General features: G+C 39.7%; 1 protein-coding gene across 2 annotated transcripts; it reads left to right on the forward strand.

Moving 5' to 3' along the window:
- The first annotated feature begins 532 nt into the window (after positions 1 to 532).
- Positions 533 to 26,081, forward strand: ETFBETA (electron transfer flavoprotein beta). 2 transcript variants are annotated; one of them, XM_077389606.1, is made up of 5 exons: positions 647 to 871; positions 934 to 1,224; positions 14,651 to 14,731; positions 24,687 to 24,781; positions 25,670 to 26,081. In XM_077389606.1, the coding sequence occupies exons 1-5, from the start codon at positions 803 to 805 to the stop codon at positions 25,893 to 25,895; spliced, it is 762 nt and encodes a 253-aa protein (XP_077245721.1). In that variant the 5' UTR covers positions 647 to 802; the 3' UTR covers positions 25,896 to 26,081. The 2 variants fall into 2 exon arrangements, with proteins under 2 accessions (XP_077245722.1, XP_077245721.1); XM_077389607.1 differs by lacking the exon at positions 14,651 to 14,731 and having other exon boundaries at positions 533 to 871.
- Positions 26,082 to 27,390: the final 1,309 nt, after the last annotated feature.

Consider the following 27,390-nt stretch of genomic DNA (forward strand, 5'->3'; position numbering starts at 1 on the left):
CTAAGAACCAGATTTCGGCATCAACATATCCTACATCTCAAAATTCGCGCCATTTATGCTGTAATAATATCTATTAATGTTTTTTTTTTTCCGTTGGCAACGGTTCATATACACAACGACATTATGCTATGTTTGGTTGCCTATTTTGGGGGGATTGTAGGAGTTTCAAATGCTTGAGATCTTCCAAAAGCATGTTTGGTTGCCATTTAGCCCTTTGATCACTAGACATCTTCTAGACATCATTATTATTTTTTATCCTACGTGGCGCCTACATTGCAGAGATGCTCCCCACGCCCAATCTTGTCCTCAAATTTCAGATCTCAAGAAGTTCTTGTCTTATTCTCTTTTCTCTCTTTCTCTCTCTTCGACCCTCCATTTTGGTAATGGCACCCGTACATCTTCCGCTAATCTTCTCACAGATTGCTGCGCAACCGGACACATAATCTTCCAATATTCTTCTCCCAATCTATTCTTCTTGTCTTATCCCCTTTGACTTTTTCTCCTCCTAATCCCAAACCCAACTTCCAGCAACCCAAATAGAGCATAAGGAAACACATTGTTGACGCTTGGGATAAGTTGATTAGGGTGAAATTTTGGCGATAAGGGATCCAAACCGCGACCCATAAAATGAACTGTTCAGATGAAGCTAAGGTGGGATCCCCTATTCCACAAAAGCATCCGCCAACGACTCACATAAGCCTCGTGTCGGACATAGGCGCCGAAAATATCTTTCTAACTTATTGGCCTGCTCTCCGTCCTTCTACTGAGTCTAGAGAAGCAACAGAGACGCATAGAACCCTCCATGAAGATCCTAGTCGCCGTCAAGAGAGTTGTTGACTATGCCGTGAAAATCCGAGTCAAACCCGACAAGGTAAAAACGAAAAATATGCATTCATTACTACTTTAGTCTCCCTTTTAATTTTTTTTTATCAGAGTGGTGTTGAGACCAACAATGTCAAGATGTCCATGAACCCCTTCTGCGAAATCGCCCTCGAAGAGGCTCTCCGGATCAAAGAATCCGGCCATGCTTCAGAGGTAATCGCCGTCAGCATTGGGCCACCTCAATGCGTTGAGACTCTGCGCACCGGGCTCGCGATGGGCGCAGATAGAGCAATCCACATCACCACTGATGTGGGAGCCACCCTTTACCCGCTCTCCGTTGCCAAGCTCCTCAAGGCGCTCGTTGAGATTGAGAAACCCCGGCTCCTAATCCTCGGCAAACAGGTATTTCGTGGTCATTCCCCTTTTTTAGGTTTATATGCAATTTTGTTATCTGGATTTTGCTTTGTTGTTAATCTTGAATTAAATTGAGGTTGTTTTGTCTTCAGTTTGATTTTTTATTAGAAATTTAATGTGGCCTTCTGATTCTGAAATTATGTCTTAGAGGGGATTGGGATTGGAAGGGAGAATGTGAGGAATGAGATTCTTGAGTTGCTTAGATAGTAACATACTTGTGGGTTTGCCTTATTTTGGTTGTTTGTTGGTAATGTGGGTTTGTGATAAGCTCAACTTCAACTTAAGCACAGACAAAAGAACAGAAACAGAGTCGGTTAGAGAAGAGAGGTTGAAGAAGAAGAGGAAGAAGAAGAAGAAGAAGAAGAAGAAGAGGGAAAAGGAGAAAAAGGAAAGAATATCTTTTTCGTTGTTGATTCTCTGATCGATTACAATTGTATAAAGGCTAACCCAACGGACTGTCAGACCTTGACAATTACTCTCTTACCCTCCTATTTACCCAGTATTCCACTATTGACCTTATTAACTAATTGATCTCCTTAATTCAACTAATGACTGTTATAATCAGTCATCCAAACAGGTTTACGAGTCGCCCTCTTTGCTCTGTTTTGAAATGCCTGTTCTGTCTGAACTTCTCTACTAATATCCCTTTCTGGTTCCTCATTCTCTCCTTCTGATATCTGCACCATGGTTACTTGTTCATCTGTGCTGCTATCATAGCCTATCCCATCCAAATTAACCTTGTCCTCAAGGTTGAGAAAAGGATAATCGGATTGCAATTCCTTCAAATTCTCCCAAGAAGTATCTTCAGGTAGGAGGCCGGCCCATTGTACCAGGACTTATTTGATTGGCATATTTCCTTGCAGTACTGTTCGAGTACCAACAATAGCCAGTGGGGAAATGACGGGTGAATTGTTTACACTCTGAACAGGGAACTCGCAAACTGTTTGAGGCAGGGGTCCATAAAATGGTTTGAGTAAGGAGACATGGAAAACTGGGTGGATTTTGCTACCATCTGGAAGTTTCAATCTGTATGCAACTTTTCCTACCTTGGCCTCAATCTGATAAGGTCCATAGTAACGTTTGCTTAGTTTCTGAGAAGGTCTGCGGGCTACTGTTTGCTGTCTATAAGGCTGTAGCGTAAGTAGAACCCAAGTCCCTACTTCAAAGTTCCTGTCAAGCCTTTTCTGATCAGCCAAACACTTCATCCGAGACTGAGCTCTATGCAAGTTTGTTTTAAGAGTGGCTAACAGACTATCCCTCTGCTTGAGCTCTGCATCCACTGCTTCAACAACTGAAGAATCTGAAATATATGTTGGAATGGAAGGGGGTTTTCTTCCATAAACAGCTTCGAAAGGAGTCATTTTGATGGCTGAGTGGAAGGTAGTGTTGTACGAATACTCAGCCCACAGCAGATAACTATGCCATTTCGTTGGGTTGTCGCTGGAAAAAGCTCGTAGATGTTGTTCAACGCATCTGTTCAACACTTCCGATTGACCATCGGTTTGGGGGTGATAAGCTGACGACAAATTTAAAGAAGTCCCACTTAATTTGAATAGTTCTGTCCAGAACCTACTAATGAAGATAGGATCCCTATCAGAGATGATGGTCTTGGGCATCCCATGAAGTTTGATCACCATGTCTGTGAACAATTGGGCTACTGTAACAGCATTATAGGTTGCCTTCAAAGCGCCAAAATGCGCATATTTTGACAAGCGATCAATGACCACGAAAATGGTGGAGAAACCATTTGAATTTGGCAATCCTGTTATAAAATCCATTGCAATGTCTTCCCAAATCAATTGAGGGATGGGTAAGGGTTGCAATAATCCAATGGATGGGGAAGTGCTGTACTTGGTGTGTTGACACACGAGGCAGTCTTTGACAATTTTTTTTACATCTGCTCGGAGACTGGTCCAAAAGAAACTAGCAGAAATGCGCAAAAATGTTCTGAGTGTGCCGGCATGCCCCCCGTGAGGTGTGTTGTGAAATTCATGCATGATTTGGTAGCGCAAAGGTGAACTAGAGCCAATGAACAGCCGCTGGTTATGGAAAATGAGTCCGTTTCGCGCGGTGAATTCAGGTCCGGCTATCCCTTTTTTGAAGTTGAGCATGTTTTGCGAGTAATTCAGGATCAGTGGTATTGGCCAACTGGATTTGTGCTGAAAGCTCAAGAACTGGATAAGAAGTAGCCATTTGTAACTGTGAAAATGGCGTTACCACTGGTGGGTCTGCATTTTCTGCTACTCGGGATAAAGCATCTGCTGCTTTGTTCTCACTGGGCTTTGTAAACTATGGAATAATTATACCCTAATAACTTGCAGAGATACTGTTGTTGTGCTGGTGTCTGAATGACCTGATTCATGAGGTTTTTCAAACTGCGGTGATCAGTAAATATGATGAACTGCCTCCCTAGTAAATACTGACGCCATTTCTTGACAGCTTCGGTTATTGCAAATAACTCTTTTATGTATGCTGAAGCTACTGACATTGTAGGTGACATCTTCTTACTGAAGTACGCAATTGGGTGCTTTTGTTGCATCAAAACCGCACCAATTGCAATGCTCGAACCATCTGTCTCTAATATGAAGTCTTGAGAGAAATCAGGCAGAGCTAACACAGGTACTTGAGTCATCAGTACCTTCAACTTCTCAAATGCAATTTGAGATTCAGAAGACCAGTGAAAAGCACCCTTTTTTAAGAGACTTGTAAGAGGAAAGGCCACTGAAGCAGAATGGCGAACAACCTCCTATAATACCCTGTTAAACCTCGGAAACCTCGGAGTTGTTTCAGATTAGTGGGTCGAGGCCAATCTTGCATTGCTTGGATCTTTGTTGGATCAGGTTGCACTCCATCTCGCAAGACTAAATGCCCCAAATAATCAATTTTGGTTTGGCAAAATTGACATGTGCTCATTTTAGCAAAACAGTGATTGGAAGCTAAACATTGCAAAACAGCGTTCAAGTGTTGTATATGAGCTTCCATAGATGGGCTATAAACGAGAATATCATCGAAGAAAACGATGACAAAGTGTCTTAAAAATGGTTTAAAAACCTGGTTCATCGTGTTTTGAAAGGTGGAAATGGAAGCTGGAAGGCCATCTGGTACTGCCATAGAATGACAGGATGCAGAGAATTCATTTTCAAGAAAGGTTTCAATACAATGGAGAGTGAAACAAGAAGCAATTGTATCTGATTTAGTTAAGCCTTTCAGGTGAGTGGCCTTCAACGGAGACGGATTTAAAGCAGCCTCTCCTACTAATTTAACTGGTTGTCCCTGCCAACTGAATTCCATGGTTGATGTCTGATAATTGGTTAGGATCGGACCAAGTTCAGCCAACCATTGGATTCCCAAAACTACATCAGCTCCCTTAATTGGTAAAACGAAAAAATCAAACGGAAATTCATGATTTTGTAAGGAAAGTTTGACATTGACACACTTTCGATTGCAGAGTAGCGAATCACCATTTCCAATGAGGACCTTGAATGGGTTTGTAGGTACAATGTCCCAATGTAATGATCTAGCAATTTTCTCCTTATCGAAATTATGAGTAGACCCACTATCAATCAAAACATGAATGGAGTACTGATGACTTACCCCTGTAACGTGGATCGTACTAGGATTCTGCTGGCCAACTATTGCATAATAACTGACCTCTGCTGGTTTATCTTCCGATGATTCAGCAAGGTTGTCGAGGATAGCATCTTCAGTAGGTGCCATGTCTCGCATATCCTCACCTTCCTCCATAGCATTGAGGTGATATAGGCGTTTTCTACAATCATGTCCCGGAATGTATTTATCGTCGCAAAAGTAGCAAAGGCCTTTTTCTCTTTTAGATTTCATCTCTTCCTTCGATAGTTGTCTCGTTCGAACCGGAATTTGGCGTATCGGAGGAGCAGCGATGGCTTTGAGGGGAGGAACATTAGGTGTAGGTAACAACCCTGATCCATCACTGCCTGATTTAGGCCAGGTTGATTTCCAGGATTTCATCAATCGTTCATATTTCTGTTCATAGACTCTGGCGAGAGAAATTGCTTGAAAAAGCGATGTAGGTTGAGCAACTAGTATTTCTCTTTTCAAATCTGGTTTAAGACAATAGATAAAGATGCTGATGAGGAAAGCTTCGGAGATACCAGTAACTCTATTGGATAATGATTCAAACCTGGATTGGTATTCTTCTACCGATGAAATTTGATAAATCTTCGCAAGTTGCCCTTTGTAATCTTCATATAATGTAGGACCGAATCGGATTTGAATAGCATCTAAAAGTCCTTTCCAGGAGTTTATCAAATTGTTGGATTTAGCCCATTGAAACCAGGAAAGAGCAGGGCCTTCGAAGTGGAAAGAGCTAATAAGAATTCTCTGATCTGCAGGAACACTGTAGTAGTTAAAAAATTGCTCTACCTTGAAGTACCAACCAATTGGATCTGAGCCATCGAATTTAGGAACATCCATTCGGATGAATTTGCTATAGGCGGGTGAAATGGCTACGATCCCGTCGTCGGAATTACCCACCGAATGATCGTCATTAGGGGGTCAAGAAGAAGAGGCCGATGGCGGTCGGATCTGGAACTATTTGATCATATTGACCAGTTCTTCATGTTGTTGAGCTTGAGTCAAACGTATCTCATTGAGCTGTTGTTGATAATGCTTCAGTTGCTCGTCAATCTTCGCCTGAGCGCGCGTATTGTCGGCCATAGATCGCCAAGAAACTCAATGAAAACGCCAATGATAAGCTCAACTTCAACTTAAGCACAGACAAAAGAACAGAAACAGAGTCGGTTAGAGAAGAGAGGTTGAAGAAGAAGAAGAAGAAGAAGAAGAGGGAAAAGGGGAAAAATGAGAGAATATCTTTTTCGTTGTTGATTCTCTGATCGATTACAATTGTATAAAGGCTAACCTAACGGACTGTCAGACCTTGACAATTACTCTCTTACCCTCCTATTTACCCAGTATTCCACTATTGACCTTATTAACTAATTGATCTCCTTAATTCAACTAATGACTGTTATAATCAGTCATCCAAACAGGTTTACGAGTCGCCCTCTTTGCTCTGTTTTGAAATGCCTGTTCTGTCTGAACTTCTCTACTAATATCCCTTTCTGGTTCCTCATTCTCTGCTTCTGATATCTGCACCATGGTTACTTGTTCATCTGTGCTGCTATCAGTTTGCTTTATTTTGGTTGTTTGTTGGTAAGCGATAAAATGTAGTCTTGACTCTTGAATGATGAACTTGACTGAAAAAACTCCATGGTTTGGGACCCAATGCTTTCAGTCAAGCTTTTTGACTTTGGCCTGCTACATTGGATGAAACGGTTAAAATTTTTTGAATACCTTGGGTAAATTGGGAAGGATTTTGAGGTGACTCGTTTTAGGGGTTTGAATTTTTATCCCCAAATCATACTACTATGAATGCTTTTAGGGGTAATGTCAGACTCTCTGTTTCTCAATTGGAAACTGGTGGGGGGTGGTGGTGCGAGATATCAATTGTAGAAGCTTGTTGAGAGCTGCCAGCAGTAGTGTGTAATATCTTGTTGCATGAAAAATCTGTCTCTATATGTCTCTTTGCACATTGTGTATTCAGTATGACCAATGGGTGAAGTCTTCCAATAGGTTGCAAGTTGGATCAGTTTTCAGTTTTTCATGGCTTTACTGATGTTTCTTTGTGGATTTTTTCTAGAAGAGTTATACATGGCATAGGGGATTTTAAATCCTTATTTGTTTCTTTTTTTCTTCTTTTTATCAGTAAAACATGGGTCCATCTTGCCTTCAGGTTTGAGAAGTATTCAAGATGAAGTTTCTGAGTTTTGAAAGTGGACCAATTTTTCATTCAATTGCTAAAATGTTGCTACATAAAGTTTGAAATTGGGTTTCAAACTCAAGAAAAGTTGACTTCACAGAGAGGATGAAATGAAAATTTTGACAAAGCTTTTTATTGGTGTCATATTAGACTATTAGTAGTAAAGTATTACGTGGACAGGTTCATTGGGTGAAACTGCAAGAGGAGCTGTTGTATAATGAATCCAAACTAGGAGTCACAAAGGAGCCTTAGCGCTCTTTGATTCTCTTCCCCCTTGACTAGATTTATTGTATTTTTTTGGTTTTCGAATTGTCTTTATCATAGTTATTGGAAATGCATGGTGAAGGTGGGAAACGTGTCTCCGAAAGGGAAACGAAACGTCTGAAAAAAATGGAAACGCTTTGGAAACGTGGGGGAAACATGGAGGAAATGTGAGGGAAACACTTGGGAAACGTGGGGGAATGTGTAGGAAACGTGGGGAAACACAGGGGATAGGTTGGGGAAACGCAGGGGATACGTTGGGGAAACGCGTTTCCAAGAAAGTGGAAACGCATTTCTTTCTCTTGGGAACACTATTTTTGGAATTTTTAAAATTTTCCAAGAAAATATTTCTACTTTATAAAGGGCAATGATATATTTGCCCCATTGTTTACACGAGACAACCCCCTCCAATGTAAAAGAGAATTGGATACACTAGAAGGGGTTGTTCCTAGAATTCATTGCTCCATGAGTCAGTTTGGATACATGGATTTTCTAATCACGATTGTAAAATCTTGGATTTAGCAAGCTAAACTTGGATTTTGCAAGCCAAACTTGGATTTTAGACCTAAACTTGGATTTTATAAGCTAAAATCCAGGTTTTAGGTTGTAAAATCCATTTACCCAAATGGCATAAATGTGTTTTAGTTTGATACTTTGAGATCTTATAAGCTAAAATCCCTTAGGTTTCATTTACATTTCCCCTCGCGTTTCCCAAATGTTTCCCTCACGTTTCCCAAGACGTTTCCCAACGCGTTTCACATGCGTTTTTCTATCATTTCCCGTTTCTTGTTTCCCCTATAATTTTTTTCATGTGTTTCACGTTTCTGTTTCTGTTTCACGTTCTGCTTTCCGTATCCGTTTCCCGACTTGGCAACTATGGTCTTTACTCATCTCTGCACTAACCATCTCGTTCCTCCCTATTCTTAAAATTATTGGCTACCATTTTCGAAAAAAATGCTATGCAAGTGGCAATTTATATTTTATCCTTTTGAGAAGGAACCAAGCATTATCACAGAAGAGATGAAAAAAGGGAAGTTGAGCAATGCCCTTGAAATGAGGTCAATCATAATGGAACAAGAGACACGAGCTTCAATGAAACTAAATAAGACCAAATTTGATATAGGAGCATCCAATCATCTGTTGTGGCAGAAACCCTTGCCACTCTCAAGCCCTTCACGAGAAACAATATCCAATTCAGATAAAAGTAAAACTGCATGATATTCAAGACTTTTGCTCAGTAAATTGGTACGAAGAAAATAGATTAAGTCAAACCAGTTTTAGAAATAAAAGAAACAGAAGGGATTCACATGGCTCATCATGGTGTATGACGACATTCGTTGGCATGGTGAGATCCATCTCCACTATTAATGATGAGATCAAGGGACAACGTTACCTATCATTGAATCATAGGTCCATTGCTCTAATCCTTCCGCTCCCGCACCCACTCATGCAAAACCCACTGAGGTTGCCATTTCTCTTGATGCGTTCATATTCCTTTGGAAAGTGCTTAATTAATCTATTCTTGGTTTTGATGAAGTGGTGAACCACCATGAGATCATGGAAAGTCATAGAGATCATGGAAAGTGCTTAATTACTCTATTCTTGGTTTCCTACACTCGCAGATAAGCTATTTGAGCTCAAGCGCAGGAACTGTTTACTTATATATATATATATATATATATATATATATATATATATATATATATATATATATATATATATAGAGAGAGAGAGAGAGAGAGAGAGAGAGAGAGAGAGAGAGAGAGAGAGCGGTTTTTACACACAAGTGTAGATAAGTTATCTACACACTAGCTTAAAATACAGCGGAGGGCATATTGTTTGGGTGATCCAAGCCATTCATTTGATTGGCCCTCACACAGATAGGGTGTCCAGAAAAAATCAGCTCCATAGGATCGTCCCAACCCTACAATTTGTGGAGGTAAATTGGACGTGTATAAACCTTCACAAATCTGTCCATTTTTTGCCTCCACGGTTCGAAGGGTTAGGATGATCCTATGAAGCTGATTTTTTGGGCACACCCTATCTATGTGAGGGCCTTTCAAATGAATGGTTTGGATCACCCAAACAATGTGGGCCCCCACTGTATTTTAAGCTAGCGTGTAGATAACTTATCTACACTTTTGTGTAGAAACTGTTTTCTCATATATATATATATATATATATATATAGAGAGAGAGAGAGAGAGAGAGAGAGAGAGAGAGAGAGAGAGAGAGAGAGAGAGAGAGCATGGATTTGCTGCGCTCGAGTACAGAAATAGGGTGGGGCCACATTTTGGGTGGGATCCAAAGCATTCATTTGATGGGCCCTTTCATGGGTAGGGTGTCCGCAAAAAATCAGCTCCATTGGATCACCTTAGGGTGCCATTTGTGGGGCAAAAAATGGACAGATTTGTGGACAAATAGTATCTGTCCATTTTTGGCCCCACAAATGGACACCCATTGGTGATCCAATGGAGCTGATTTTTGGTAGGCCCCCCCATCTATGATGGGGCCTTCCAAATGAATGCTTGGGATCAACCCCCCCCCCCCCCCCCCAATGGCGCCACACCCCTGTTTCTATGCTCGAGCGCAGCAACCCTTTTCTCATATATATATATATATATATATATATATATATATATATATATATATATGAGGAATGTGTTCCTGAGCTCGAGCTCAAAAACACATGTGTGATCCAAAGCATTCATTTGGAAGGCCCTTCCATGGATAGGGTGTGTACAAAAAATCAGCCTTATAGGATTATACTAACCCTGCCATTTGTGGAGGGAAAAAATGGGCAGAAATATGGACACACAGTGTTTGTCCATTTTCCCCTCCACCTTTGATTGGGTTAGGATGATCCTATTGATCTGATTTTTGGTACACACCCTATCCATGGAAGGTCCTTCCAAATGAATGCTTTGGATCACCCAAAAAATGTGGGGCCACATGTGTTTTTGATCTCGAGCTGACGTAAGCTTATGTGAGCTTGAGCTCAGGAACACTTTCCTCTCTCTCTCTCTCTCTCTCTCTCTATATATATATATATATATATATATATATATATATATATGCGTAAAGTGTTTCTGTGCTCGAGCTCAGATAGCTTATATGAGCTCAGGCGTTGACAACTTCTGTGGGCCCACATTTTTGAGGTGATCCAAAGCATTCATTTGAAAGGCCCCCCTTACATGGATAGGGTTCCTACAAAAAATTAGGTCCATAGGATCATCCTAAGCCATCCAAAAGTGGAGGGAAAAATGGACAGATACTGTTTCTCCAAAGATCTGCCCATTTTTTCCCTCCACAAATGGAAGTGTTAGGATGATCCTATGGACCTGATTTTTTGTAGGCACCCTATTCATGTAAGGGCCTTTCAAATGAATGCTTTGGATCACCCAAAAAATATAGGCCCACATGAGTTTTTGAGCTCGAGCTCAGAAACACACACACTCTCTCTCTCTCTCTCTCTATATATATATATATATATATATATATATATATATATATATATAGAGAGAGAGAGAGAGAGAGAGAGAGAGAGAGAGAGAGAGAGAGAGGAAAGTGTTCCTAAGCTATAGCTTAGATAAGCTTCTCTAAGCTATAGCTCAAAAACACATGTGGCCCCACATTTTTTGGGGATCCAAAGCATTCATTTGGAAATGAATGAAGTATGTGCAGCTGCACAGATAAGCTATTTGTGCATGGCTGCACAAACCATAGTGGGGGCCACATTTTTGGGGGGATCCAAAGCATTAATTTGGAAGGCCCTTCCATGGATAGGGTGCGTACCAAAAATCAATTCTTTAGGATCATCCTATCCCTGCCATTTGTGGAGGAAACAAATGGGCAGAAACAATGTCTGTCCATTTTCCCCTCCAACTTTGATTGGGTTAGGATGATCACAAATCTGTCCATTTTTTGCCTCCAAGGTTCAAAGGGTTAGGATGATCCTATGGAGCTGATTTTTTGTGGACCCCTATCTATGTGAGGGCCAATCAAATGAATGGTTTGGATCACCCAAACAATGTGGGCCTCCACTGTATTTTAAGCTAGTGTGTAGATAACTTATCTACACTTGTGTGTAGAAACCATTTTCTCATATTTTAAGCTAGTGTGTAAATAACTTATCTACACTTGTGTGTAGAAACCATTTTCTCATATATATATATATATATATATATATATATATATATATATATACACACACACACACACACAATATTGGCTGTATTTATCTGGTCCGTCGGCAAGAAACACACTGGGCTCACATTGTTTGGGTGATCCAAACCATTCATTTGATGGGCCCTAACATAGATAGGGTGTGCCCAAAAAATTGGCTCCATGGGATCATCGTAACTCTTCAATTTGTGGAGGTTAAAAATGGACAGATTTGTGGAGGTTTATACCCGTCCATTTTAACCTCCACAAATCGAAGGGTCAGGATGATCCTATGGAGCTAATTTTTTTGGTCACACACTATCTAAATCAGGGCCCGTCAAATGAATGGTTTGCATCACCGAAACAATGTGGGCCCCACTCTGTTGTTGGTCGATGGTCCGGATAAGTGATCTTGTCGATTGAGCAGAAACTCTTTTCCCATCATGTGTGTGTGGGTGTGGGTGCGTGCTTGCTTCGTTGCTTGTTTTTTGGTGTATCTTCTGGTAGTTTTTTCATGTCGAATGATAATTGTTCCTGTTTTAGGTGTGATGCTCATCATTGATTGTGATATGTATAAGATTAGAACATTGTGTGTGTGTGTGTGTTTCGCTTTAACTTCTGGTAGTTTTTCATGTTGAATGATAATTTTTCTTCTTTTAGGTTTGATACTCACATGATCTGATTGTGATATATGTGTTTTGCTGTAACTTTTAGTAGTTTTTAATGTTGTATGATAAGTGTTCTTTTTTAGGTTTTATACCCATGATCTGATTGTGATATGATTCTACAATCCTTGTGAGTTTATTCTGTAATATTAGAACAATGTGATGCTGTTCTCTCCCACTTTCTATTAAGCATTCCTAAATTTCATCTGGAAACTTTTTCCTGCATCAGTACATTTGGAGAACAGTAACATTAAGAAATAGAACACTACCATAGTCAAACTCCCAGAGTCAACTTGTTGGCCGAGTTTTGCCGTATTGGGTCAATAAAAAAACTCCCTTGACTCTAGATTTAATGAAACATTAATCACATCAATCATCGACTTGCCGGAATCTACTCATTTTTACCTCTATAGAGTTAATGAAACATTAATCACATGAACCATCGACTCGCCGGAGTCGTCTCATTTTTACCTTGACCGAGTTTTTATTCTAGTCCGAGTTTAAATATATCCACTATGTACATTCACACATAATCAGGACATGGTCTGTCATCTATCATCCATATTATTAGTGGGACGCTGGGATAGGGAGGAATATGGGGGTGCCTCGATGCTGCTACTATGGTTCATGATGGATGGTATATGTCTACTCATAAGATTTTGGGGAATATTGCTCAATTTAGAAACAAGTACTAATAAATTGTTCAATTCAATATGGGAAATGAAAAAAAGGTATTGCTAATGTATATGGTTTGGAAAACCAGAGGCATTTTACAGTTGTGGATGCTTGGGATATTTTGATAAAAAGTCTATATCTCAGATATCCAAAATACTAGTGTGTTGGTTGCTGCAATAATAAATTGTAATATGGTGACAGTAGTTTTGATTATTTGAGAAAAATGAGAATGTATACATGGTCTGTAACTCTATTAAATGCTGATCCGGTAAGATTGGAAAGATTGCATACTACTGTAGAGGGTGGTCTTTATATAAAGTCAGAACATATACGTTGGAACCTTTCTAATAGTAAGGATGGATTTTTTTCATTTTGAAAAGTGAGATATTTTGGTTTTGGTGTAACTCCTTGTCTATTTCCAAAGTAAACCAGGGGCTTTGGATGTATGGAAATTCACTAAAAGTGCTTTGTACATTCATTCCCGTATGCATTTGTGCATTTATGGTCCTCTTTTTTCTAGTCTAGGTGTATTGCAATAGAAGTTACTTCATGCCCGGACGATCCGATAAGTTGTTTAATGGAAAACCCGTAGCGAATTTGGGAGAACTTGATAATGCTTTTGATGATACAAACCCGAGGTTTGTTCGTAGAATCTGAACATCAGAGGTAAGAGTAGCTATGAAAAATATGAAATTAGGTAAGGCTATGGTTCCTGACGGTATTCCTATTGAGACTTGGTTGGGTGATGTGGGTTTGGTTTGGTTAACTAGATTATTTAACAATATTTTGAAGACTAAGAAGATGCCTGTTGAGCGGAGGAAGAGTACATTAGTAAAGGGGATATTTAGAGTTACACTTGCACCAATTACCGGAGAATTAAGCTAATGAGTAACACCATGAAGCTTTGGGAGAGGGTAATTGAGCATAGACTAAGAAAAGAGACTAAGGTGTCAAAGAATCAGTTTGGCTTTATACCCGGACGATCGACTATAGAAGCTATCTTTTTGAATAGGCGGTTAATGGAGAGATTTAGAGAAAATAAAAAAGACCTTCATATGGTTTTCATTGATTTGGAGAAAGCGTATGATAGGATTCCCAGGAGTGTTATGTAGTGGGTCCTTGAAAGGAAAAAAATGCCTACTAAATATGTTGATGTGATTTGGAGAAAGCGTATGCAGAGATGCGAATGCTTAGATGGATGTGCTGCCACACAAGGTTAGATAAAATTAAAAATAAGACATCCGTAAAAAGGTGGGGGTGGCACCAATTGAGGAGAAGATGAGAGAGCACCGCTTAAGATGGTTTGGGCATATCCAACGTAGGCCTTTTGATGCTCCAGTAAGAAGAAGTGACTCGTGTCAAGTTGATGGAGTAAAAAGAGGTAGGGGCAGACCGAAAACAACTTGAGTAGAAATTAGTGAGGAAAGACTTGATGGCTAGGAACATAACAAAGAACATGACCTTGGATAGGAGAGAATAGAAGAAAATGATCCATGCACGAGTTTTAGGATTAGACTTAGTCAATTTGAGCCGGGTAGATTCTTTCACCTTCTTCATGAAAATTTTCTAAAGGATTCAATTGCCGACCCCAACTAGACGACTAGTTTGGGACAAAGGCTTAATTGAGTTGAGTTGAGTTGAGGTGTATTGCAATAAAACTTATGCCCTTTAAAAGGTCACTGGTATATGAACATGCCCAATTGCCCATAGTTTGTTAATACCAATGGAGAATGGTTTGGTTCATTGACTTTAGTTTAGGACTACAATAAATTATTCAGCTTTTGTTTTCAAAGATTTTGATTTCATTTTGCTGACGTGGCCTACTGTTATTACGTGTGTGGTTTTTTCTTCAGGCGATTGATGATGACTGCAATCAAACAGGGCAGATGGTGGCTGGGCTACTCAAATGGCCTCAGGGAACCTTTACCTCAAAGGTCATCTATTTTCCACATTTTTATGTTTCAAAATATTGTTGTTGCAATCAAAATTCTCAAAATTTTAGCATTTTATGTTGGAATTCTGTATTTGATATTCATCAAAATAACCTTCTCACCAACACTATGGCACCAGATCCCATCAGAACTCCGCAGTTAAGCACGCTTGGGCGAGTGATACAAGGATGGGTGACCTGCAACCCTACATAATATCTAAGGAACCTTAGAAATTCACCATATGCATAATCTACCAGGTTGTAGATCAATGAGCAAATGCTGACTTTGCAAATAAGAATATCTTTAACTAGCATATTATGCAGTTTAACCCCTTGCATATTGAATTATGGCTCTAGTCTAGACAAAGAACATAATCTGGAAGAAGGATTTTGTTCCATGGTTAGGCACTCAAGCATTATTAGTGGTGGTAAGAGATGTCGGGAGATCTTCTCAGGAAGCAATGGAAATTATTTAACCAAGAGACTCAAGACTGTCCCCGGACATTCCTTAGCCTCTGCGGGGCAGCTACGGTCAAAGATACCCACTCGCCGCTGATAAACATCCTTTCTTCAAATTCACTCTGAATGAAGAAAGAGTGGCGAGGAAGCGGCAGTGGGAAGCTACCAAGGCGGTGGGCATAAGGATGGTGGAAGAAAGGATTGCTAGTAGAAAGAGTCCTGGCTTCTTGGAAATGGCCCCGGAGGACCTTCTTTTAGATATGCCTGATTTGCAAGTCCAGCACATTGTGGAGGAATTGGAGAAGTGTTCTTCCTAGGTTTTGGGGTTTGTAAGGGGCTTTGGGTTTTTGTCATGGGCCATGGAAAATACTTGTGGGCAACTCGTACCAGGTAAATCTAGTGGGACTACTGGTCTCTATTGTAAATTTTGCTAGTATGAATATTTATGTCATTTTTCAAAAAAATAAAAATAAAATCTCAAATAGCAATCACTAATACTAGTGTACTATTTAATTATTTACATTTACTAGAATATATCCGAAAGGGCCTGCAAACTGTTGGAACTAACAAATACTCACTAATGTATCTAGGATAAGAATGCCATATGTCAAGCGCATAAGAGTATATCTACGATAACGAATGCCATACGTCACACACGAGAGAGAGAGAGAGAGAGAGAGAGAGAGAGAGATGAATTTTTTTTAAAAAAATTGAAAATTCAAAAGAATCAAAGAAGTAACAAAACAAAAGATATGGAACCATAGATGTGTGGATTTAACTAAAAAAATATGCAGATCAACTTGAATGGAAGTTAAGCATTAAGATGTACTACATGAGAATGCTATTTTAACATGAAAGTTTTGAAAAAAAAAAAATGAATAAATGTAAATAATATGAAAAGATAGCCAAAGTGCTGCCTGATGTCTAGTATTCTGGCAGTGATACAACACCCTGATGAACTAATGTATGCGACGCACATTGAAGTCGAGTTGTGTGGTCCCCTTCCTTGGGGTGTGGGGGGCAACTCACATATTAGGGTTGTTTTATGTGATTGTGTTCGTTGCATCTTCCTGTTGCTTGGCATATTTTAAGAGATTAGAGATCTCTCGGTTTCTATACAAAGAGATGCATACTTTCATGGATCTCACCAAAAACATGTAGAAGAAGCAAACATAAAACATAAAAGGAAAACATGCATTAAAATATGAAAAACTAGAAAAAATAAAAGAAATTATTATAAATAACCACGTAATCTCACAAAAGCATGCATGTTTTTTTAAGATTACAACTAGTCCCGAACAAAAAGAAAGATGAAAAAGTAGATCATTTACCTTACAAAGAGGAAATTCGCAAATAATGCCATTTTGATCTGTCAATCCATATTTTTTATGCTTGATTTGTGTTGGATATAGTGTATTGCCTAAGGGCATAGTTGTCATTTTTGGACTTATCCATTTAATATAAATACACAAGTGGGGGAGATTTTCCCAACTCACTTTTCTCTTCTCTCTATTCTCTCTCAACATGGTATCAGAGCCCTAGGGTTTCTGATCCCTAGGGAAACCTTTACCCTCCATCTTCTCCATCAACCCTAACCCTAACCCTAACCCTCAAAAATCCACATGCGATGGTCGGCCCAAAGTGGGACCACATGTGCCACGTGTTTGCCAAGTGGGCCACACGTGCCAGGGAGTGTTAAAGTATAAAAGATAAATAACACCTTTCTCCAACAGCTTAAGTTTTTGGAGAAGTTGGTAAGTTAACAATTTGAATAGAGATCAACTTCAAAATGGGCATACCTATCTTAATTTTAAATAAAATATCACAAGACAATTGATAATCGTGAAAAAATAGGCTTCGGGTTACATCTTTTCGATCCAAAACTGTAACATGATACAGTACTCTATTTGCCATATACATCAAATAGACACCTGATATGAGGTTCAACTTCTACATTTCCTGATGTCAAAGGTACTAATGCTGTGGATCAAACGAAAATCGTAGCCGAAGCGAACGATCCGAAAATATGCCCTAGAAACCACTAGGGAAGAAGAAACCCTAGAATCTACAAGGGAAGAAGAGAGAGAGAGAGAGAGAGAGAGAGAGAGAGAGAGAGAGAGAGAGAGAGAGAGAGAGAGAGAGAGAGAGAGAGAGGTTCTTGCTTTCTTCAATATGCCATAATGGCTTTCATGTTTTTACATCATGTATTTAAAGCAAAATTAGAATCCTAGCAATTTCAACTGCCATTAAGAGACCGAATCCAATAATACTTAAAACGTCCTATCAAAATAGAAAGCAACCAATAAAAAAGGAACTCCTAAAACTTCCCACTTCCTACTGATTAAATATAAAACAAGATACTAATCTTAGTTGAAAGGTCTCGGCTAACTTGGTTTTGGGGCTGTTTTGGTGTGATGTAGGGAAGGGATTTGGGGAGGTGTTCGGAAAGCTTTACAAGGTGGCTGAGGAAGTAGGGGTCAAAGGGCTGTTGGGGATGAGGCTAACGGGAAATGAGTTGGGTTTAGAGTGGCTTGTAATGTTGGTTTGTGAGTTTGGATGGGAAAACTATACGGATTGAAAAGACGGATGGAAAAGAAAGATATCTGCTGAGAAGATTAATATGCAGGCTGGTTTTGGGCTGCCTATTAAGTAGGTTGCTTTGGTCAAAACAAGAGGAAAAAAATCATAAGAAATAAAGGTACCTAAAAATAAGAAGGGCGAAGAGATTTAGGTGGTGATTTCTATGGCAAAACCAAGTAAAGAGAGGGCTGCTAAACGGCTATTTTCAAGGGCGGATAAAGCAAGGGCTATGCGGCTATATGATAGGAGGGTTGATATGATTAAACAAGAAGCAGAGTGTCAAGAAAAATTGCGTGAAACTACAGTGGTATTTGCGACAAAATTTTAGGATTTTTTTTGGGATGCAAAGGGCCTCTAAAAGTTAGGATCTAGGCCGCGGGTAAGTTTCCAGGAGGAATAAGATTAGGTTTGCGGAGAAGATGGATGGTTGGTTTGGGATGGCGAAGGGCTACATAATAGGAAGGTGGGTTGAGGAAATAGATGGAAAAGAGGGGTGTTAATCTGATGGGCTGAAATGGAAGAGATGAAGGGCTTGTTTAGAGAAAACCTCTGATGTGGGGATTGAGAAAGAAGACAAGTTGGGGGTAAAGGGCAGAGAAAACTAACCTGAAATCGTAGGAAGTTTGACTATTTGTGCAGAAAATCCGCATCAGAAATCCGAGCATCAATTGATGGTAGTTTGACAGTTAATGCAAGTGGCTTCAAACCGAGGAGAAACCTCACTCTGATACCAACTAATGCAGCTGATCAATCGAGAATCATAGCTGAAGCATACAATCCAAAAATACGCCCTCAAATCCACTAGGGAAGAAGAACCTTAGAATCTACTAGAGAGAGAGAGAGAGAGAGAGAGAGAGAGAGAGAGAGGTTCTTGCTTTCTTCAATATGCCAATGGCTTTCATGTTTTTAGATCATGTATTTAACGCAAAATTAGAATCCTAGCAATTACAACTACCATTAAGGGACCAAATCCAATAATACTTAAAACTTCCTATAAAAAATAGAAAGCAACCAATAAAAAAAGGAACTCCTAAAACTTCCCACTTCCTACTGACTAAAGATAAACAGGATACTAATCTTAGTTGAAAGAAAAGAAAGAAAGATATTAATCCTAGTGGGAATGTAAGAAGGATATACTAATCTTAGTGTCCTACGTCAGGTATCCTACAAAACTGATAGGATTCGGTTGATACTAGTGTTCTTTTTTAAATGATAGGTAAGCCCAAGCCTTCTCTCCATTTGAGCTTTGCAAAGGCAATGGGTTATATTTCTTCTATCTTCTTTAAAAATGCCTCAGTTACCTGTAGGTTACCAGTGGGCACTGGATTCTCGAAAGAGCTCCCATCAAAGTTAATACTTTAAGGAATTAGAAAGTGCTATCCACCTCATAGGAACACAAATAACTCCTTGAAAGCCATGGATGGATAGGGGTTGAGCATCTATCTCAATTGGTAAGAGGCCTTGTTCCTCAACCAAGAAGTCAGAGTTTCAATCCCAGCTTACCTACTGAAAGATAAAAATGAAACTCATGGATGAGAGTTTTCCAATTCCAATGAAGATCTTGCATCAAGGTTCCCCAAATATCTTTCTAGGAAGCAGCCAATGAAAAAGGACCACTTTGTTTTCACCACGACTTTCACAAAGGGTCTACTTTCTCTTCAAAAATCCTTAAATACCTTTCGTTCTGTTGAAGAAGAAGAAGAGAAGAAATGAGAGAATGAGTGAGTTAGAGAGCTATGCTCCCCCTCACCAATGTATTTATATAAAAGAAGTACAATAACCAAAATGCCCTTAGGCATACATACAACATCTAACACTCCCCTTGAACCGGAATATATATATCATACATTCCTAGTTTGTTACAAATATCACCCAATTTTTCTTTACTTAATGACTTGTTAAATACATCGGCTAATTGGTCCACTGATCGAGTGAAAGTGGCGCTAATCTCACCCATCTGAATTCTTTGACTAATAAAGTGATGGTCCACTTCAATATGCTTGGTTTGCTCATGGAAAACTGGGTTGGTAGCAATGTGGATAGCGGCCTTATTATCACAATGTAAGAGAGCTGGGGATGATGAAGAGAACCCAATCTCAGAATGGAGGGAGCACAATCAGATGAGCTCTCCAGTCGTATGTGACATGGCTCAATATTCACCTTATGCACTAGATTTGGATACTATGTCTTGCTTCTTGCTTCGCCATGACACTAAATTTCCCCCAATAAAGGTACAATACTCAGGGGTGGGTCTCCTATCTGCTGGGGATCCTGCCCAGTCTGCATCACAAAATCCTTCCAATGTCTCATGTCCATGTCTCTTGAACAGCAGGCCTTTATCTGCTGTGCTTTTCAAGTAGCAAAGGATCTGAATCATAGCTGCTCAGTGAGAGGTATGTGGTGCACTCATGAACTGGCTAAGTACCCCTACTATAAAAGAAATATCTGGGCGAGTCACTGTGAGCTATATAAGCTTTCTCACCAAGCGCCTGTACCTACCAGGATCATTTAACAACTTTCCCTCATCTGGAAGTAGCTTTGTATTTGGGTCCATGGGAACAACAACTGGTTTCATACCAAAAGAGCCGGTCTCACCCAATAGAGCGCGAAAGGGAAAGGCCACTGCGAGAATAATCTACCTCAATCCCCCTAAAATATCTTAGGCGACCTAGATCTTTGGTGGAAAATTCTTTTTTGCAGGAAGGCCTTTAATTTCTGTATGCCTATTGTGTCGCTCCATGTAATGATGGTGTCATCCACATAGACTATGAGAAAACCATGCCTAGTCTCAGACCGATGACTAAACACTGAATGATCAACTGCACATTGCTTCATGCCAAATCGTATTATAGCATCACTAAATCTCCCAAACCATGCTATAAGAGATTGTTTGAGACCATAGAGGGACTTGCATAGACGGCACACTGAGAGGACATCTCCCCCTGAGCAACATATCCAGAAGATTGCTCCCTGTAGACCTCCTTAGTGGGGTCCCCATGCAGGAAGGCATTCTTCACATCAAGCTGGTATAAGGGCCATCCCTGGTTGACAGCCAGGGAAATCAATACTCCGTCCGATGGAATTTTAGCGACTGGCGAGAATGTCTCAGCGTAGTCAACCCCGAATGTTTGTGTATGGAAATGGGTTTAGAGATGGAAAAGAAGTAGATTAGGGTTTTGGTAAGAGAACGGTCAGAGGAAAGTGGTAGATTTGGGTTGGGAAACGAGATGATGATGCGAGGTTTAGGGATTAGAGATGTAGGAATTAGAGAGGGAGGCATGGAAAGAGATTAGGATTGGAAGGGGATGAGGGAGGTGTAGGACGAGAGGGCTGTTGGATGTTAGGGTTTAGGGTTTGATGGCGAGAGAGAGAGAGAGAGAGTGGTGAGGGAGGAGGACGTGGGGCGGGAGGGTGTGGGCTGTTGGATGGTAGGGTTAGAAAGTGAATGGGTGGAGGCGAGGGCTGGTGGAGAGAGGAGAGTGGGTGAGAGGGCGAGAGAGAGGGCTGAAAAGTGGGCGAGAGGGCTGTTGAGAGAGAGAGAGAGAGAGAGAGAGAGAGAGAGAGAGAGAAAAGGTGGGCTGGATTAGGGTTTGGGTGGTGAGCAGAAGAAGAAAAAAAAACGACGAAGGGTGGAGGCGTGGAAGGGTGGTGGGGGTCAAGAGTGGAGGAGAAGAAGAAGGAGGAGATGGGGTTTCTTCCAATGGTGGTCCCTAGGTACCGCAACCCTAGGGCTCTGATACCATGTTGAAGAAGAAGAAGAGAATGAGTGAGTTAGGGAGCTAGACTCCCCCTCACCAATGTATTTGAAATACAAGTGTGACAACCCAAGAGGGGGGGTGAATTGGTCAATTAAATTTTTTGCCTTAATTAGATGTAGTATTACAACCAATTTTGGCAATTAACAATTTTAGGTTCAATTATTACTTTGAAATTAGCATCAGTCAAAATCTAACCCTTGTTCAAATAACAAGATAATATAATTTAGGGTTTAGATATTACTATCAATTATATTTACTAACCCTTGTTTAATAAAGCATAAACACAAGTGAGGGTTAGAATTTACCAATCACCAGAAGAGAAGAAGAGAAGAGAAGAGCCAAGCCACAAGGAACACACGGATTTTATAGTGGTTCGGTCTATCACAAAGACCTACTCCACTCTTCCAAGTTTTCCTCCTTAGGTATTCTACTAAGATGAGATCTCACAATTTCCAACAAGTACAATCTCCTTCTTCACCTCCAAGGGAACAAACCCTTTTTCTGCACAAAGCCTTTGGCAAGGACACACCCTCTTACACCGGATTCACCTTTGTTAACGGGCCGAATCGGAGACCCTCAAGAACAAATGAAGAACTAAAATAAGAAACTCTCTTAGCCTCTTGATAGGCTTGATACAAAAATAGAAGCTCTCAATCACTTCAAAGATAATAAACAATGTAGAAGCTCTATGGAGATCCTTTTGATAAAATGAAAAACTGCAAGTTCAAGGCATAGAAGAGGATAAACCTTTGATATGAAAGTTTAGGTTCAAAAAGATGTGAAATAATCTTGCAAAAGGTTGATTAGAAAGGTTTGGATAGTGTATATATAGCCCATAAAAAAATATGACCGTTTGGGCGTAAAACCGTAAAAAACTGGGTTGAAAAAGTCAAGCCCCGCAAGCCCCAACGGCTAGTTTTCCAGACCGGCACGATTGACCGAGGTACGGCGGTCGCCCGCCCTTATCGGGCGCATCTTTTTTATTTTCAAATTTCATAGCGTCGTAGTCAACCGACCCATGGCGGTCGTCTGGCGGGAGCTACCTGTTTGAATTAAAATTTTCGCACAAAACTATCCGCGGTCGACCGGCCCTATGGCGGTCGCCCGCCCAAACTGTGCTGAGTTTGTTTCTGTAAGACAAAAACCTCTACGCGGTCGCCCGGGACCTCCCGGTCGACCGGCCCGCATTGTTTTCGCAAGAGCTGGATTTCTAGCCATCTTGCCGCGGTCGCCCGGGACAACCCGGTCGATCGGCCCTGTTTAAAATCAGATTTTAAAGTTAAAAATCCAGGGATTTGGGCCATGGTCTTTGGGCTTTTGTCCAAGGTTTTTAAACACATTTTTGGGTGTGTTAATGGTTTCCAAAGATATAAAAATTAATTATGAAAACCATTTGGAAAACCTTTTGAAAGTGCAATCTACATAAAATCAAGAGGACTCCAAATACAATCTAAAAATATAAACCTTGAGTCTTCTTGGATTGTGTTGGCTCCTTGGCACTTTCTTCGACTTCTTTGACTTGCGAGTGAACTTCTTGAACTTGATTTGGTTCTTGTGATTTCCTCCAAACTTCAAAGCATGTTGAGAGGTACATGAGGTGTCACCAAAGTTGGTTCATCTCCAAGCTTCTACTTGACACTTGCTAGGCCACTTGTGGGATCTTCATCTTGAGCTTCCTGACTTGAACATCTTCAAATGATGATGTCTTCACTGTATGTGCAAGCTCTTTGATCATTGTGTGTATGGATCCTCAAACCATGTGTTGGGATGAGTTGTGTAATGGCAATATGACATGTGACATTCCTGTATAAAGCACAACACTTCAAAGCAACACATTAGTCCAATCAATTTGAGTTTACTAGCATCAAAACAAGAAGGTAAGGTGAATGATTGAACCCATGGGAACCCTTGGGCTTACAGTATTTATATAAAAGGAAGAAGTACAATGACCAAAATGCCTCTAGGCATACATACAACATCTAACACGTTCTATAAGCCCTAAATAACTGCAAAGAAAGAAATTCTCCACAAGATTAGCTCATTGTCGTCAAATTGCTCGATCATCAATTTTCCTTACATGTCCCGCAGCCTCATTACGGAAAATCACTGTGTCAAAACTTTTAAGAATCAAACACCACCAACGCCTCACCAACTTGCGATTATGAACCATTCAGCATGCACATGTCAGAGCTTTAGCCATAGGAACTCCTTCTCTTTCGTTTGGCCACGGAACTTTTTCTTTCTCAACATGGCGTAAATATCTTGTTAACATCACAGTCTACCAAAACATTTCCACTCCTGGTGGTATTGGAACCAAGGTTTTAAATTTCAGTTTCGGAATGTGTTTCGTTCCTCACCAAAACCGAAATTTCGGTCAAATTTTCAAAATTTTGGACGAAGTCAAATAAAATAATATTTTATCTCGTACAAAGTTTCGAACGAAATTAATTTCGGCTGAAATTTCAGGAAAATATTAAATGAAGAATAAATCCCAGATTTTTTGGAGATTTTCCTTAAATTTCGGACCGAAATTTCTGGGAAAACGAAATTTTGGTCGAAATTTTGTAACATTGAGTTTACCCAATTTCGGTTTCGGGGTTGACCGAAACTCAAAATTTCGGTCCGAAATTTCGGATTTCAATCGAAATTTAAAACCTTGATTTGAACCCCACACGTTCACAGGCAGCAAGAAAGGGTTCTGACAAGTCTAAGGACCCCATTTGCCAGCTTGGCAATGACTGGTCCAGTTTTTGATTTGCCATTGCACTGATTCAAAAAAAGTCACTGATTACACTGTTTTTTACCCCTTAATGGTAACTGATTACACTGATCCTAGTTTGTAAGGCTTGCATTTCTCTGCTTTCGATTTTAGCAGTGTTTTTGGCACTCTTGAAATCTGCCTCCCTGTGATGGTTTGCCGTAACCATTGTTTTGGTTCTTCAAGTGCCTCTTTTCTGTCCTTGGAACTTCCCAACCCTGCTATCATACCATAATATAGTGTGATAGCCAAATTTAGTTGTTTTCATCAATAAATTCTTCTTTTGCATTTGTTTCTGTTGCCTCTTTATTTGTAGAGCTTCATGGATGATATGACCATTTATTTTCAGATATAGTACAAATGGCTTTTAGTTTCTATCATGACCTTTTTCTGCCTTCTAGTAGGTTATTTTGGACAAAGAAAAACAAGTTGCAACAGTAGAAAGGGAGGTGGATGGGGGTCTTGAAACTCTATGTTTAGATCTGCCAGCCGTAATCACGTAAGCATCATCTATTACCACCGGATATGATTTATGTGCTTTCTTAGTCAGCATGTTGAGGAACTTTCTCTTCATCATCTAGAACTTTTTTGGAAGTTGTGGTTCTTGCTTCTATATTCGTGGGTTCTGTTACCAATGGAGATCTCTTGAATTTGTGAAGGCAGATCCACTTTGTAGGGGCAATCACAAACCATTTTTTCTGGTTGCAATTTTCAGTAATTGAAGAAATATAAATAATCATTACACTAGAAGTATTTATGTTGCATTATGAAAAAAAATTAAATATTTTTTGTTTGATATTTAGTGCTGTATCAATATGAATAAAAAAAATTTATCTTTTCAATTGTTCCATTTTATTCTGATATGTTCATCTTCGATATGCCCCTTTAGGGTATGGCAACCATAAAAAAAATCATGGGCTTTTTTAAGAAAAATTCTCTTTTCAATTGTTACATTTTGTTATGATACGTTCATTTCCTACCCTCAAAGTGAGATTTGAGGGGCTGATGAGTGAGTGAGCATACGAAGGTTTTTTTTTACTTCTGTTTTCCAGCCTCGTATTCTGACTCACTCAGCAGCCCCTCAAATCTCGTTCTCTCAGGCCTCTCTAGCCCTCTCACCTTGGGTTAACAAATATTACATGAATTTTATTTTCATGGTTGCGAACATGCTGTTGATGTATGCTCTTATGCAGTTAAACTATTGACTATAGATATGCTGAAGAAAATTTAGTAGTGTATTTATGAAAATTTTGGTGGAAATTCAGTGAAAGTAAGTTTTTTCCAAATCTCACCAAACAATGTTGTCTTGCAATGTTTTTCATGATAATTGATCCATATGATCTCTTTGCGCTAATTCTTGCTTTGGATTTTTGTGTCCTCAATGCAGCACCGACTTGAGATTGAATCAGCCACGTTACGCGACACTCCCCAATATAATGAAAGCAAAATCAAAGGTTATCAAGAAGGTTACTCCTCAAGAGCTCAATGTGGTAATCAAGTCTGACCTGGAGCTCCTTCAAGTCACCGAACCACCGAAGAGGAAAGCCGGTGTGATTCTTTCCTCCGTAGATGAGCTTATAGACAGGCTTAAAAACGAAGCTCATGTTCTCTAGTCATTAACTTTTCTGATGAACAGTTGTTCTAGCATTTGTTCACTTGTATATGTTCAGTGAAACCCAACCAGAAAATCAAATACTTTTTTTTGTAATTTAGTAAAAAATTCCATTATGACTGATCCAGTGCTGTAAATATGAATTTCTCTCTGATTATGAATAAAATTCATATCAGCCATTGTCAAATATGGTTCTATTACTGTTCATGAAATGAAACCTGAACATGTATTAGACTTCTACAATGCTATATATCTTTTCTGTCAAGGTACCAATCAATCTAATTTAATTCCCTTTTAACTGCTAATTCAGAAAGTGTAAAGTTAGAGACTGGCCATTATTAAAACAAGGGAGTATGTTTGTCTTTGTCTACATCAATCGTTTGTCATCTTTCTGTTGTTGTTATCATTTGGATGTATCAACACAAGTCTTTGAAGTTACCGTCCCTTAGTCTAAGACATGGCCGTTTCTCAGCATGTGAAATTTCCGAATTACCCAATTTCTTGAATACTTTGATATCCGATTTTTCAATTGAAATTCAACCAAAATGCCCTTCAAATGGATCCTATCTTAACTCAGAAATTATCTTGGGTTAGGTCGGGTCATGTCGAGTTTTTAATACAAAACATCAAAAAAAAAAAATGTCAGAGATTTTAATGTATAGCTTAGGATAGTGACTAATTTCAAACATTATAACAAACAACAAATTTTCATACAAAACATCACTAAAACTAAGTCATCAAGCGCGTAAACTTTAGAAGGAAACTACTTTTCACATAAAAATGTGACCACTCCAATGAAAGCAATTATATCAATATATAGAAAATAATTTGTCCGGAGAACTGCTAATGGGGAAGCTGACCCCTTGGCTAGGAAGGGGGTTAGTCGAGTGGGATTGGAGTGGTTTAATTTCTTACCTGCTTAAGGCTATTTTTGCTTTCTTGTGATTTTGTAGTTTTTGGGGTGATCCATCTCGGTCCTCCCCTTGTTTATTGAATATATTTAGCCAATTCAAAACAAAAAGAAAATAATTTGTCCTGTTGGATTTCAGGTTTCGAGGTGTTTTCTCTTTAAATGCAACCCAACACGAGAGTTTTTCAACATTAAAACCGATCCAACCCATGACCAATAATTTCTGAACCCGACACAAGGTATTTTCAGGTCGAGTCAATGTGGACAGGGTAACAACCAAAGTTGCAACTTTACTTGTAATAGTTGCCCGTCATCTTCAAAAGACAATCCAAGGTTAGTTTTGTAATTTGAGCTCACTTATTCCTAGAAAGGAATCTCAAAAACCAAAGCAAGAGAGAGAGTAATTTCAGCTCACTTATTCCTACAAAGGCACCTCACCTCACAAGAGAGAGAGAGAGAGAGAGAGAGAGAGAGATGAGGCAGAGAGAATTGTTGGAGTTCCATACACCCCAACACCCATCCATGGGGTCTCACAATTGGGGTGGTGCCTCTCCCTTGCTGGCACGGAACATCCCTAAAGAGTCCT

This window comes from Tasmannia lanceolata, unplaced genomic scaffold, assembly GCF_043159265.1.
Source record: "Tasmannia lanceolata isolate RefF3 unplaced genomic scaffold, GAP_Taslan_0.1 ptg000008l, whole genome shotgun sequence".
Classification (NCBI taxonomy): domain Eukaryota; kingdom Viridiplantae; phylum Streptophyta; class Magnoliopsida; order Canellales; family Winteraceae; genus Tasmannia; species Tasmannia lanceolata.